The sequence below is a fragment of the Symphodus melops genome, assembly GCF_947650265.1.
Source record: "Symphodus melops genome assembly, chromosome: 5".
Classification (NCBI taxonomy): domain Eukaryota; kingdom Metazoa; phylum Chordata; class Actinopteri; order Labriformes; family Labridae; genus Symphodus; species Symphodus melops.
In genome coordinates this window covers 6,558,900-6,575,259 of record NC_136695.1, presented here as the reverse complement: position 1 = coordinate 6,575,259, position 16,360 = coordinate 6,558,900, and the positions used below count along the sequence as shown (strand labels likewise).

Sequence of the window (16,360 nt, the reverse complement as noted above, 5' to 3'; positions counted from 1 at the left end):
GTCCATTCCATATTATGATGATGTAGTGCCCGCTATGTGAAAATACTTTATACTTTTAGAGGCGTTATTTTTTTGATCTTTGAGATTATATAACCTACAATCTGTTGTCTGTCTTTTTCGTCCTTGCTACAATGGGCGGAGTCCTCTCTGTGTGAGACAGTAGCTGCTGGACTCAACCTTTAAAAGCTCCTTCCTAACCGCAGCATGGCCACGAGCCAACAACTGTCGAGCTGAAGTACAGTATGGATGGGACTAATGAAGCAGGCGGAAGCAGGTCCTCCATTAATCATTGGAGGTCTTCTATAATCTTCATCTCCTCATGTGTAACGGAGTGGCTCTGTCCTTAAATCTCCTCTGCCACTAGCACACGTTATGTACATCATCCATGTTTACAGAGAGGACTCAAATATCCCTTTTTGGTCTTGACTTCTGAAACATGCAACTCATATAGATATTAAAATTATACATTAGAACACAAGATCAATTATTACAAGGCCAAGAGCAATACCAAACTACAGATATTGTAGTGATAGAGGCCACAGGCATATGGATGCTATAGATAAATCATCTATTTATATTTTTGTTTACTTGTGAAGCAGGGAGTGAGGGTCTTTTGTTTACCCCTGAATTGTACCTATAAGCCCTTTTCATATTGCCATTTCAAGGGGCAGTATGAACTTCCCTGTGACGAGTCGCCTTCAATATGAATTTCACAAATGCATAATTGGGGGACAAAGTGATCCCCCCCTCTGTACCATCTTCAGAGTTAGTGACTGAGGCAGTGGAGAAGAGTGCTGTGTGTGTGTGTGTGTGTATGTTGAGCTCCCGCTGTGCCGTGCTCATTCGCGCTTCCATGACACCATAAAGCAATGTGAATTGACACCAATATTATGCTGTTGCGGGATCTAAATGAATGTCTATAGGCGTACTGATGGCAGAGTTTTTGTTGGGCGCTGTTTCTGAATTGCACTATGAAAAGGGCTACAGGCGACATTTGTTCCCTTAAAGGAATATAGGGCAGACAAGATGCTATTTAAAATGTAGTAATGCACGCAGTTTGTGTGTGTGTGTGTGTGTGTGTGTGTGTGTGTGTGTGTGTGTGTGTGTGTGTGTTTTTTCATCAAATAGTATGTCTTATTTGCCCCCATATCAAAAGGGATAAAAAAGTGGTGTGGCCTCATCATTATTATCTTCTGCCTTGACATGGATTAGTATCATACCATCATCACTGGTTTACATACACAAGTTTGATTGTAGTGCACATAGGAGGCCACACCAATTGCTCAACCTGCCAGCCACAGTGGGGTGTTCAATCCAGTTTTATGGCACACAACGTAACAGCTCACATTGAGTCCTTCTGTCTTCTGCATGTTTTTCTCAGACACTCAAAGCCTGCCGTCTCACACGCACATTTATCAATGGACACGCCTCCTCCTCATGTCAGAGTTTAAACTTGAATTCTCCCCTCTCCAAGTTTCAGCAAATAGCCGCAACATTAAGCGGGTGTGCTAGCTTGCAGCACGTCTCTTTAGGTCTGCCTGGGGCTGAGACTTTAGACTTTTGACTTTATTGTCCCCATGCATGGGGGAATTCTACTTCACACCACTGTTTCTGTCAGACATTAAAAGAACAGTACATACACAGCAATCAAGAGTCGGGCTGCACCTATCAAGTATTTTAGTAATCGAGTATTCTATCGAATATCCTGATCGATTAATCGAGTAATCAAATAAATCATACTTTTGCTTCATTAAGGTTTAACTCGTCCTGCGTTGTCCCTACAAACCTGCTTGTGGCCTTTGTAGCTACCATGGTAACGCCTGCTTGTTACAACCAATAACCTCTGCTCTACAGATGCTGATGCTCACCATATTACTAACAGGGTCCCAAATTCACTTTTTGATTCACTGGTCAAGGTGGCAGATAAATTAAAAATACAGGCCAAACACGTTTTAATGGCTGAAATAACAAATAGTGTTTTTGTGTCACCTACACATCTGTTACAGTGTAGTTAACTGAGAAAGCATTATGTTGAATCTATCACAGATTGAAGTTATAGATTCAGTAATTTTATCAGATTAGGAAATTCAGAAATTTAAAATATACATTTGCTTGGCATTGCTAGCTTGGAATATATGTGTGCCATCAGGAGAAGAAAAAAATCCATTGATGGAATAACCTGATTCAATATATTCAGGTAGTCAGCTGACCTCATTCTTTGGTTATATGACGTTGCTGAAGCTCGACCTGACCACTGGCAACCCCAGATCATAGCACTGCCCCCACAGGCTTGTACAGTATAGGCACAAGGCATGATGGGTGCAACACTTCAGCCACATCTTTTCTTATGCTGACGTGCCCATCACTCTGGAATGGGGTAAATCTGGATTCATCAGACAAACATGACCTTCTTCCATTGCTCCAGAGTCCAATCTTTTTTGCCCCCTAGCAAATTAAAGCCTTCTTTTCTGATTAACCTCACAGAAAAGTGCTTTTCTTATGGCTACTCTGATGTTTCGTCCCAATCCCTTGAGTTCCCCTCGCATCATGCATGTAGAAATACTCTTACTGTCACTATTAAACGGTCCTGAGCTCTAATGTTTTTCTACGTCATCACCATCATTCAGGATTTTTTCCAACCACATTTCTTCCCCGAAGATTTCCTTCCAGCTTTATTAATGCGTTGGACAGTTCTGAAAGCCATTTTAGTAGTTTCAGCAATCACCTTCGATGTTTCCTCTGCTTGATGCGTGCCAATAGTCTGACCCTTTTGAAACAAATGAACATGCTTTCTACAACGACAGGATGAGTCATTTGACATTGTTTTACAAATGAGAAGCTACTCTCTGCATCAGTTATGGTTAAATAACTGATTGTGAGCTGACACATAATCACCCATGCAGTAATTATCTAATGGGAGACTCTCTTACCTATTTACTTAGTTACATCCAGGTGGCCAGCCAGTGTATAAAAACTGTGATATGAATCTCAGCTATCAGTTCCACCCTCTGCCATTCATTACCTGTTAGACATCCACGTAATTTTATTGTCCATCAGAGAGACGTTTTAAATTTCCTCCAGCTGATACCTTGCATAAGAATCAGACCAGAATATAAACTGTCCATGAGAGCTAGATATTAAGAGACACTTTCTCTCCATGCCTCTTGCAGCCGAACTCTCAATCTGTCAGTAGACCCACTTCTGGGTTTGTTATGTAATGAAATTCTTAGCCTGCTGGAATTTTTGGTTTAACAGATGCAACCAGCCCCATGTTTTTTAAAAGTCTGTTCCCCAATCCATGTTTGTCTGTCTGACTGCTGTCTCACTGATAAGCACATGTCCCTGTGTGACCCAGTGGAGGAGTCAGTGCTGGCTGTTAGAGCTGCTAGTTATCCCCATATGTTACAATGACTGACAGATACTGCACACAGACACACACTAATAATGCAATGATAAAAACTCTCCTTACTTTGCCTACTCCAGGGAGGTCAGAGGTCACGTACAGCTCCATAACAGCACGGCTGGAGCTGGTAAAGCTTCAATGTCTGGTTTGAGGACACTTAAATTGAGTATATACTTGTCTGCGTGAGGGTTTGTGTGTCTCTCAAGGCCAACTTGCAGTGTTATTTCTGTTATTGGAGTTCATTTTTCAGCCAGACTGCAACACAAATGTTGTGTGTAGGTCAGACATTCAACGAAACTTACAATAAATGTTTCAGAGCATCAGATAGAGCCACATCCTTATTTGTTGAAAATGGCAAAGAAAAAGTTGTGTTGATAAATGCATTTATTATTCATTATTACCAACATCTGATATATGCTTTATTTTAATTTTCCTGCACATTAATTATTTGTTCTTTTTTCAAAATCCAATCCAATGTTCATCCACTTAATTGTAATATTTTTTCAGTTACTCAGTTAAAGTCCCTGGTAAAACCTGAGATTGTAGCTCTTGGTGTCCCAGTCTGTGTATTTCTCACAGGGATGTAAATGTCACATTTTAAAACAGCAATCTCTTGCCTTTATTACAAACTACTTTAACAAAAGCTGAATGAGCAGTAAATATGCTTCATGTTCTCATTTCTGCTTGAATTCTAAATGTTACTCTGCTGCTGTGCTCTCCAGCAGATCTTTGTGTTGCCTCAGTTGCTCAGACTTTCAAATTCTACGACAGCAGATTGATCCACAGATAAGACTGGAGAGGCCAGGAGGTGTCCTCAAATGACCAGAGCACAGACAAACATCGACCTGGACTGTCAAATCCAGTCTCCAACAGCAAACAACGTGTTCCAAAGCCTGTCATGATGATGATCTGTCCTCATTTGACCCAACATCTTGCAGTAGCGCCTAATCATCGAACAGGACAGCTTTACTAGTGTGGGTGCGCCCTCAGTTCTGTGTTCGAGTGACCGGTTCTTCTTTAAAGGTTTCCTTCTGCACATGCGCATAACATGTCCACTCTATAGTCATACACGAGTCCAACAATTTGTGCTGCTTACTCTCAGTCGGCATTCATTTAAGATAGACTCCCTTTGTAACTCAGACCACTTACAGTAACAACCCCACCTCATCGTCCATCCACACAGCTGTTTGTAGGATGAGCTCACTGTCCTGTTAAAGGAACAGTATGTGAGCATGCACTTGTTTCACTGCAAAGTCAGCTTGGAACTTGGAATGTATGCTATAGCCTTTTTTGATCAGATGACCCTGCAGACAGACAGACAGACAGACGGACGGACTTTGCAGAGTTAGCACAGATTAGCTTCAGGTTGGAAGGAATAGGAATAATAGTTGTGTTCAACTGATAAGCCACAGAGGGTTTGTGCAGTGCAATATCTTAATATGGAATATAAGATAACGTAAATAAAATAGCATTTAGAATATAATGGATTCCCATTTTACTCTTCACTCTGGGACTCCTTAATAGAGCACAGGAAGTTTTCATTTATCCACCAGAATACAGAGGTACAGTGTGATTACAATTTAATAAACCCCATACAATAATGTCCTTATCAGCTAGTAGAATGTGCACATGTGGGGAAAAAATGATTTAATTTCTGTTTCCTGCTGCATTGCTGCTCTTGGCTTGATTTATGAATAAGTCTCGGCTATTAAGGAAATAAGTTCTGTGACTTTTGACCTTTTTCCCCAAATCAGTCATTAACTTTTACAAATGGACTTTAGAAGTGCATCAAATTGGTGTTATTTTTGTTAAATTAACATCTATAAACAAATATTTTGCTTGAGGTTTCTAAATTAGGGTCGTGGAACAGCAGCCTTCAGTGGCATCCACACGGTATGTTTGTTCATCCAGTAAGATAGGTACGAAAAATAGTCAAATGTTTTACTTCATTTAGAGCTTTCAGGAAGTTATTGAGGATATCTTTATGCAGATCACAGGCGTGAGGCATGTGGCGCGAAATAATTAAATAATTAAGCCAATAAATAGAAAAGAACCCGTTATTTATAAATATTGCCAATGCTGCAGTAATCATTCAAGAAATGAAAGATGTCCTGCTATCCCTTGGGCTTGAGTGGCACCAGGTAGTCAGCATTTTAAACATTGTGCTGGGATGAGGGGCAAGAAGACAAGAGACACAAGCACGGAAAGAGAACCCTCACCGACTCGACATCTCAGACCACACATGTCCACATGCTGTCAAATCCTGCCAAGGTTCTTTTGCACCCATTTAAGGCAGAAATTTAAGAATTATCCTCTGATTTGTCCTATGATATCGAGAAATCACCCAAACAGAATTTCAGAGCCGTTTTTGCCGATTGCCCTTGAAGCAAAATGTTTTGATAATTTGTCCTTACACTATATGAGTGTCTCTAAGGTCAGAGGAGATGTTGTCATGCTGTCTATTTCTGAGGTGCCATGAGGCTGCATGCGTACAGTACACATAAGGAAAGTGTTGCACTGTGATTTGTATAACCCTTGTAATGACCATGTTTTCTTCTTGACATGTGTTTTAAATGGTAGCTTCTTTTTTTAAAAGACGGGTTGTGTGGATGTATGCTGCAAACAGAGGAGCCCATCTACAGTGGTTTGTTGACGGCAAAGTAGTGCGTGGTTAATATTATCCCATTGTGAAGTAACTCATATGGAAAATTAAAGAGCATGTGGAGCAGGCTTTTCTGATTGGTTAGCGTTGCCTGTCCGCGAGCAGCAAGCCGCTTCTGATTGGTGAGCCTGGCAGGGTGGGAGGGATACAGCGTGTATGTGTAGATTTGTTGACCCAACAGCTCCTTGGTCAGTCAGGAGAAGCACTACCAAAAACCGCGGCGATCACATGATCACGTTTTCTGAAATCGTGATTTCGATCAGAAAACGATCGTTCAGCCTTAAACTCATACAACTCTTTTAAAAAACAACTAGAATTTTGTCTGTAAGTTTTGAGCTAACATGAAGAACATATTCATTAAACTCTTCTTACCCATTTCGTATAATTGAAAGACGATATATATGAATAATAATCAACTCCAGGACAGAGCCTAAAGAAGTTGTGTAGCTTAATAAAATAAAAGACTTCCAACTGGGTTTTAAAGGACGACCTTGACGTGATACTTTTGTCAATACACATTTTCAAGTCATTTCCACACACGGCAGCAAAACTCTGTCAATGGAGTCAAATCACAAGTTTAACAATATAAGATGATGAAGATACTAACATAAAAGAAATCATTGCATCATCTTTCACCTCTTCAATCTGAACTCTACTGACCTCGACGTGGATAAATGAAGATTAACAGGCTAATCCACACACACACACACACACTGAAAACATATCTCTGCACAGATACACTGCAGCTCCTCTCAATATCAAACAAAGGATTACTGTGTGATAATGCTGCTCTAATTCTATAATCAATTAGTCCAGTGTGACTCCTGCCATTTCATCTTCTTTTCCATCCCCTTCCCTTTCCTAACCAGCCATCCTTCCTTCCCCTCCTTATCTTCTCCTTTTCTATTGCTTTACTCTCGTACCTGACATGTTTTACCTTCCTTTCCTCCCCTACCCTTCATTTCCTTTTTTCCTGTCTCTTATCCTCGCCTTTTCTTCTTTCCGTGCCTGTCCTCTCAGCCTTTTGATTTGTTCACCTCTTAAAGTCAAAGCGACTCAATTCTTCCGAACTGATGATTGAAATTGTCCGTCTAATTCCTCAGAATATCCCCAGGACAGTATGAAACAAAAATGCTATTGCTGTTAATGTGCCTAAGTATATCTTTCCCTGAGTCACTTCAGCCCTGCTATCACCTTTAATTTTCTGTTTAGTCGTTGCACAGGCTGTTGTGTGTATCTTATCTGCAGTAAGACTTGATAAAAACTGAAAACAGCTGAGATAGGAAGAGCAAACTGAGATCTGTCGAGCCTTTTTCAGACCTCAGACAGGGCGTGTGCTTGTTTACTGTCTGTCTGCTTCTCTCTGCAACACATTTCTTCCTTCCTTGTTCCCCAGTCCTGAATTTTTCACTTAGTTCACTTTTTTTTTTATTCCTGCCTCCCCACTGTTTTACATTTTCCTCTTGTTTTTTTCAGCTTTTCTTACTGACTACAGGTTGTATTCTTTATTCATTTTTATAACCCATCTCCTGTCGTCATTTCCATTTCACCTCGTCATGCTTCATGTTTCCTTTCCCTCTGCACCCTTATTTTAACTTGCATGTTCTCAATGACAACATGAGCAGCAGTTGTTCCTTTTTTACCAAAACCATTCTTCCTCTGATCCCGTCCCCAGCGTTCTCCGACTCTTCACTTTTTTTTTTAGATTTGATTTCTTTCTCTCATATACAAAAAGTGGTACTTGGCACTTTTGAAATGTAAATAAAGTTTTGTTGTTTTCTTCGCCGAGCCTCCTCCAGCCTGTTTATCAGGCAGACTTCAAAGTGGCACAGTGACATGTGGCTCTATCTCTCCTCTGCTCTGTGAAATAGGGTCACAGACGGCGCTTGGCTTTCAGAAAAACTTTCCCTTTCATGTAAGAACCTAGTGGGTGAGAGGAACTAAAGGGGGCCATGCCAGCCACCCACCTGCTATCCAAACTGAGACATGCACTGCTCCTTAAGTCTGTGTGTGTGTGTGTGTGCCTTTGACTGTGTGTGTCTGTGTGTGTGTGTGCGCCTTTGCCTGTGTGTGTCTGTGTGTGTGTGTGTCTGTGCCTGCCTGTGTGTTTGTGTGTGAGTGAGTGCGTGCATGTGTTTGCGTGTGTGTGCGCGTGCATGTGTGCGCCTGTGTGTTTGTGTGTATGTGTGTGTGTGTGCGTGCGTGCGTGTGTGTTTGTGTTTGCCTGTGTGTGTGTATGAGTGTGTGTGAGTGCATGCGTGCGTGCGTGCGTTTGCTTGTGTGTGCGCGTGCATGTGTGCGCCTGTGTGTTTGTGTGTGTGTGTGTGTGTGCGTGCGTGCGTGTGTGTTTGTGTCTGCCTGTGTGTGTATGAGTGTGTGTGTGTGAGTGCGTGCGTGCGTGCGTTTGCTTGTGTGTGTGCGTGCATGTGCGTGTGTGTTTGTGTCTGCCTGTGTGTGTATGAGTGTGTGTGTGTGAGTGCGTGCGTGCGTGTGTGTTTGCTTGTGTGTGTGCGTGCATGTGCGTGTGTTTGTGTCAGCCTGTGTGTGTATGAGTGTGTGCGTGTGTTTGCTTTTGTGTGTTCGTGCATGTGTGTGTGTGCATGTGTGTGTGTGTGCGCGTGCGTTTGTGTGCGTGCATGTGTGTGTGAGTGAGTGAGTGGATGTGGATGAGGACCTGCATTGCTTCGATGCCCTTCTTTCAACTGGCCGTTGCAGTCTGCCCTTGGGTGTATCTCTTTCACCTGATGTTTTAGGTGTCTCATGATTTTATTCATTGACTTTCTCCCTCTGTCTGTTTTTTTCTCTATTGTCTAGCTGCCGTTCCAGTGTGAGAGCACCTCAGTACCTCGTGCTGAGCTGGGGACTGCGCCAAGGAGACAGAAGACAAGGGGACGAAGAGAGGACGTAAAGCAGAGAGAACAAAGGAGCAAGCCGCCAAAAGAGTTCTAAGAACCAGAGGAGACGGCATGTTGATTAGAGCTGTTCTGAAGAGACAAACCTGACTGTGGAGGAGACAGAGGCAGACAGACTGAGAGATATAGATTCTTCACTCCGAGGCAGAAAAAAAGGCTGAGACAGTCAAAAGTTTGTGGACCATGGCTTTGCACTTACTGCTCGGAGGGTAGAGTCCAATCCAACCGCTCCTACACCCTACTTCCTAAACCTTTATCCTCTTTTCTGACCTGACCTACAGTCAGTGTCTCAAGCCCTCCATCTTCTCCTTTTGTGCTCCTTTTCCCTCCACCATATCTGTTTTCCCAGAGTCTGGTTTGTTCCACAGCGGAAACACTGTCTGCGAAACAGTTGACCAAGAGTGAGCGAGCCACAGTCGCCTGCTTCAGAGTTGTAGAGACAGCAGCCTCCTGTTCCCCCACATGGACTTTTGATGAAGAATGATGGCAGTGAGACTGTCAGGCGCTGCCCCTTCCTCTCGGCCACCCTCCCTCCCCCCGGCGGCCACGGCTAGAACTGGTTAAGGTTGGACTATCGGCATCCATCGCAGCACCGGCAGCAGCTGGCAGAGCGTGGGAAGGAGCAGTATGCAGGAAACTGACTTACCAGCTACAAATGCCTTCAAAGGTAAACACTGATAATGCATAGCTAAGAGATGTTGTAGAAAACTCGTTTAACTTCTGTTAACTTCTGAGCATCTAATGTTCTAAAAGATCCACACACCCTTAGGAAACACCCTACCATAATGTTATATGAACAATATAATCACAGATTATTCATGTACTTCCTTGTCAGCATATTAGAATCTCATTTAAAACACAAAAGGATTGTCACACTGAAAGTCATCCTGCAGAAAGATGGAAAACACCTACCAACACTTCATCCTGGAAGAGGAGGAGAGAGGGTCAAAAGTTTACTGTGGGTCACCATGCGCTGTATAAAACATGGACGTAGCCTCAGTGACTGAAACTATCTTTCAGTCAACCTAGAAACTCCAACAGGCATAGAGGTGGAATGGAAGCAGACGTCAGGCAGCTAAACGACACTCGCATCTCTCAAATCAGCCACAGCTCTTATTGTGCATCACTCGTTGCCTTAATAAAGTCAAGTTAATGAGTTATAAAACAGATGAGGCGAAAAGTACTTGCAATACTGAAACTTGCTCTAATAATAAAAAGTAAAAGAGAAATCAGACACGGTCTTTCCCAGAATGCATTGCAGGCACAGCTTGCATCTTTCCAGCTGTGTCGTCAAATGTTTGTAAATCCTGCAGCAACAAATAAACAACTCTGCCTTTTCTGCTTTTAGATGCTCTTTAGTGTGTTCTCCAGGTGTCTTGTGTATGAAGAGGCACATCATGTGCACAAATTCAAAGTCTATGGAGATGTGTCTTCTCCTACGTCCTCATGTTAGCTGTAGTAGTCGCTGCATCTCCCCCCCCCCCCCAATGACATTTGCCAGTCTGACATTTTGCCAATGTGATATCACTGATCCGGATGTGACATCAGTGCTGAATGACTGGCCAATTACAACAGAGTGGAATGGCTGACCAATCGGATCAGACTAGGCCCACGTGGGGACCCTGATCTGGGGGATTCTGAGCGTTGGAAACACAGGCAGATGAGTCTGGAGCGGCAGTACATGAAAACAGCGATTGTGAATGTACTTTAGTCGACACATAAATTAGATGATATATGAAACCCAAAAAGGCCATAATATGGGACCTTTAATGAGCTTTATCATGTTAGTGTGGTTGTCTATGCAATATTTATTTAAGCATCTAATGCCTCTGTGTGTAATGACATCAGAGGGCTTTCACACTTTGAGGTGAAAAGTTCACGGCAGCACAGAGAAGAAAAAGGCCTCTGTGGAATGAATAAGCACTGCCTGGTCCACTGTGTGATCATCATATACTTGAGCTTAACAGTTGCTCATTATAACATAATCACTTTCTCTAATTAGGATTGCTGTAACTGATATTGTATGCAGACATACAGAGGAGGCCCAGCTCTCCCTCTGGGGAGTCAGGTCCCTTTTTTAAAGCTAAACTGCTGCTCAAACCAAATATTCAGCAGCACTGCTTAATCAACTGTTACAGACCTGTGACATGCTGAAAATAAAACTCTGTTCATTTTTAGTCTAAAAGGGTTTTAAAGAAGCCGTTTAGAGACTAAATCCACATAAACTATTTAATATTAATCTAACTATAACTTTCTACTTACTGAATGATATCCATTTTTAATTAAATCTAGCAGAGCAACAGCAGAATTATTGCACACAATGGATAACATTGAATAAGTTATGGACAAAAAGACTACTGAACTCTCCTATACTAAGCGACATATTTAATAGTATTAGATCTACAATTGCCTTTTTTTTCCTTTAAAGGAAGAATATGCAACATTTTACACTTGCATATAGCAAAAATCAACGATCAATGATTGTCTACAATGAGTCAGAAGTAGGGCCCGACCGATATGGGATTTTTTTGTTATTGATTATTTATCATTATCAATAATAATATTGACATTAGGGATAAAGAAAAAAATCTATTGGCCGATATCTTCCTTGGTTCAATCTTTAATATGTAGAAATAGAAAGATATGAATATACACAATTATTTCATTTATCCCCAAAAAGTCAGTTATCAAACACTTGTGTAAAAAAATATTAAATGAAGTCAAGATGTTTACTCAACTGTAAGGTAGCTGCGCGTGTACATCGCCTGTCATCACTTGACTCTCTGGAGAGCGATGACGCTTGTTGTAATCCATATAGCGCACTGTGCTGGTAAAAAAGAAGGCGCTAGTTTAATACTTTGATATTCAAATGAAATGCTATTTGACATGTGAATAAATCTAGTACTGGTAATATTGGTGCATGTCTGCGATATAATTAGCCAATACCAATACTCAATGGATATGTTAATATCAGCTGATATTATCTGCTGGTCGATTAATCGGTCGAGCTTTAGTAAGAAGCACGAGTGCCGCTGGCTGTGTTGTTGTCTGAGCCATGTTTACATCAGGTTAACATGGACAGGTAGCTGCTCCCTTTGTGTATACAAGCTGTTTTATTTATGGACTACAGAAGTAACGGTCATCAATGTTTAAGCCTGTGGTTCCCCAACTTTTTTTGCCGGGCCCCCCCTTAAACATAAAAATGGCTTTGGGCCCCCCACCCTACACGTATGTATGTGTGTGTGTGTGTGTGTGTGTGTGTGTGTGTGTGTTTGTTTGTGTGTGTAGGCCTATATACAAAATACTGACAAAACAAAAACAAACAAAAAAAGAATGGCAGCATCAATGTGTGAAGATTGAACTTAAAAAAATATATCAAGCCAATTCTAAACATCACTGATCTCTTTCCAAAATGTTTGATATTCCCGTATTTTAGCCTCCTACGGATCGTATCTAGTACGCGTCCTCATCCTCTCTGCTCCGTGTTTGCTCGGGCAAAAAACGATCTCAAATATAAAACAAGCAGGAAAAAGTAACGGAGCTATATTGGTCATTCAACGGCCGTTGACTGTTGTCATAGAGACAGGGCAAACGTGAAGCACTCATCCTCTTAGCGAACAAACGCTTCATGCACACACAAAAACTCTCGGTGGACACGGGCTTCAAGTATACATTATACAACCATAGTGCATTGTTTGGAATATTTCAATCTTATTTGTCCTTTCCCCCAAAATCTTTTTGCACCCTCCCTGTTATTAGGCCACTGGTATAAGCAAGCTAGCTAGCTATAGTGCGTTAACATTAGCCTGCTAAAAAAAACAATGAAGGTCGCAGGCGGCTCAAGCCAAAGAGAATTTTGTCTGCTGCTTTGTGCTTCGTTGTGCTTACTTGTGGTGCTTTCCGATTGTTAACTCTTTAGTGCTTACGGGACTGGAGGGTGGTTAGACGTGCCTTGCTTCAGTGTGGCGGCAGTTTGTTTTGTTTCATGCTGGAGCTCAAGGGCAACATCTACTGGATCAAAAAGTCACACATTCTTCCTGTAAGAAAAAAAAAAGTTATATCTCTCATAAAGATCATTCCTTTAGAGGTAACAGGTATTAACAAAGGCAACTGAGTAAAACATTGCCTTCATTAGTGTTACCAATAACACCTGAGCCTTTTCTTCTATGATGACTCTAAATGCCTTCTGTGATTAAATCCACTCCCAAATTCTGACTGACAGACATCTTAAGGCCAAGGAACATTTTGAATCAATATCAGACACGGAGTCAAAGCCCTCAATCTACCAGCAGGGTGATCATTTTCCCTGCATTTTAAAAGCTAAAGGTTTCTTCTTTTCACCTGTGCTGCAGCTGCAATTCACGTCTTCAAACACACACGTCTAAATATGTGAGGTTGTGTGTATTCTGCTGTTTCTGTTGGTGTGGTGAACAACTCTAGATATAGAGGGGTTACTCTAGAGCAGAGCTTTCTGTCTGTTCTCAGAGCACACATACTTACATAATTCATTATCTGTGTGTGTGTGTGTGTGTGTGTGTGTGGGAGCGTTGTTCTGGTCAGTCTCTGCTCTGACCCTGTGGGGTTGAGGAGGGGAGTGAAGCCATTGATGAGTAGTAAACAAACGTGCCAGCAATCAGATGTAGGTAGACACCTCTGGTCGATAGCTGCAAGGTGAACGTAAGGTTGTGTTTACCATGTGGGGTTTATGTCAGTTAAAACACATGTACACACACACACCCACATACACACAACCAGACATCTGGCCTTCGACTCCAGCCAGCTGGATCCGTCCATCTGTCTGTCTGTCTGTGCATTTGAATCCACAGTGATTTGAATGGTGAGCCTGTTCTTGTATGTACCGTTGTCTCAGGTGATGTGTGGAATAAATAAAGTGTTGAGCTCCTCAGGCAGACACAGACCAAGGCTATATAACCAATAGTGGAGAAAGAGCTTTTTCTTCCCATCACGCTGGGGCTTGCTTTACCCTCAACACTTTCTCTCTTTCAGCACTGTTTAACTCAATCTCTTTTCTCACCTCGAACTGCTTAGTTTAACTTTCCTTGAAATACTTTTTCTCTGTCAATCCCACACTGAGGTAACTTTTGAATTGGCAGATAGTAGCTGCATTATGAGCTTCATCAGGATCGGTCTACTTCAGGTCAGTATGTCACGGAGTGATTAACCCAACCCAGGTTTTCTTTCTGTGCTTGAAAGAAAGTATCCAAAGCTGAAAATAAATAAGTGAAAATCTGGTATAATAAACACATTTCAGAAAATCTTATTTAAATGCAAGTGGCATCTGTTCTGGTCTACATTTTTTATACAATTGCATAAAAAAATCATATACAGCTATTAAGCTTCTTATAAAAGAGCAGGAAGAGAAGTGAGGTCCTCTCAACGGGAACAAAAAGAAAGTGTGACAAACGCCGCTCCTTCTAAATACAAGATGGTTAGACCCTCTCTTAATCAAACCAGTGGCATCTTCTATTCACCTACATTTTCTAACAACCTGTCCTTGAGGCAGTCGATATACTGAGAGACAATACTGCAGAGTCACTCTCAATCCCAGTCTTCCTCCCTCTTTCTCTCTCTTTCTCATCCTGATGTCTCCCCACTTTCGGTGTCTGACACATTTTCTCACTCTGCCTCTCCCTCGGTGGTCACCTTTTTCTGTCCATCTTCATTTATCTCACTCTGTCGGTCATCCCCACCTCCTCCCCCCCACTCTGCTTCTCCGTCTCGTGCAGTGTGGTCTCCCACCACAGTCAATCCTTATCGAGCTGAACAAATGTGGAGCCCTCGCCCATCTATAAAGGGGCTGACAGCTGAGGGTTATTAGATGAGGTCCTCCTGCCCCCTCTGCCTGCAGACTGCACAGGTTAGATGCTTCAGACACTCTGGATGTCTGAATGTCTGTGTCTGTCTTCCAATTTACTTTTCTTTGTAAGGGTGAAATTCCAGACATCGTTTTCTTCAGATTTGTTTTCAAGGGTGTAGGGTTGTCAGTACCAGAATTCTTAACTTTGGTGAGATATCTTTAATAGGATTCAAGATATTGGTATTTGTTTATATAACAGCAACATTTTCCCTTTATAGGCAGGAGATGCTTTTTTGGGTTGAGGAACACTTTTTAAACATGTATATGCCAAAATAAGAAAAGAAAAAAGTTCTTCATGCTTTGTCCATGAAGGTCGCCAACATTGATACAAACTTAAAGCTTCTCACAGGAGCTTTAAGTTTCATTAGATGTGATGATGGGAAATCTGTCGATGGACAACAACTATCTCAGAAACTGAAATTGTTTTAAGTTTTAAGTCTTTTTGCTTTTTAACTTTTGCCATATTTTTGGTGGTAAAGTATGAGTGTAATGTGATCTTAAATGATAACCCATGACTGAAGCATTGCTATCTGACAGATGACCACAATGCCAATTACGGCGGTCAAAGCATTGATTTATTTTATTTTTTTCAGCACAATTCATTTCTAAATTTGATTGGGATTAATTCCATTTATAATTTCATTTCTGAAATTTGGATTAAGTTAAGGGTACTTTACTTCCTGTTTTGATACAAAACTGCTTTAAATTTATAAGAAAACAAAGAATACCAGTCCGGTTATGACATTAACTGAACCACGGAAAAATGAACTTTTTTCCTGATCAAAAAGTAAATGACAATTAAATAAATAAATAGTTCACAGGAACAGTAAAAAAAGTGTAATATTAAATGTTAAAGGGGGAAAATACTGTAGACTGATCTATCAACTGAGCAGTCTGGGTTTTTCAAAGTAAAATAAAATAAGTAAAATAAGCTGGTGTCAAAGTGGTGTCATTCTTTTTTCATCTCTGTGGCTATAGGTAGCTTACCTATGGTGTGCCTAAAGGGACAAAATGGTATGCCATTAACCCTACTCAGAACCATGTTGAAAGAACACTTTCCCTTCATGGTTTACCTGCTGGCTTCAACCCTGAAGAATTTTACTTCAGTCACAAGAATGCTAAATAAATGCAACAGTTCATATTGTTTTTTATGTAAAATGTTAAGAAACCCTTCTCAGTGTCTTACCGTCACTAATAGTCCGGTATGCTATTTGTGAATATGACAAACATCTGAATCTGTGCAAAGCTCTTGCAAGGGAAGCTAATGTCTGAGTGTTAGCATCTGTTGGAGCGCACAGGAGATGAGTGTAGGGAAAGTAAGATGGATTTGTAACATGAACAAAAATCTCTTAGTAAAAGATGATCAAGAGAACCATCAAACACCACACACAGAATCCCACACACGCTAACGGCATTTAGATAGAAACTGCATGATCTGCTGTGTAAAAAGTCGACACTAAGGGAAAACACTGGATCCTGGATGATAGAAGCAATATCAAAGCTCA

The 16,360-nt window shown here is 41.3% G+C and overlaps 1 protein-coding gene across 9 annotated transcripts in view; it reads left to right on the top strand.

The window, feature by feature from the left end:
* Positions 1 to 16,360, top strand: part of LOC306823888 (low-density lipoprotein receptor class A domain-containing protein 4-like) — a 194,526-nt gene that overhangs the window by 60,588 nt on the left and 117,578 nt on the right. For all 9 annotated transcript variants that reach the window (XM_079343791.1, XM_079343790.1, XM_079343788.1 and 6 more), the window contains one exon: positions 8,880 to 9,644. In XM_079343791.1, the coding sequence (XP_079199917.1) occupies positions 9,605 to 9,644 (40 nt within the window). In that variant the 5' untranslated portion in view covers positions 8,880 to 9,604. The remainder of the gene's footprint in view (positions 1 to 8,879; positions 9,645 to 16,360) is intronic.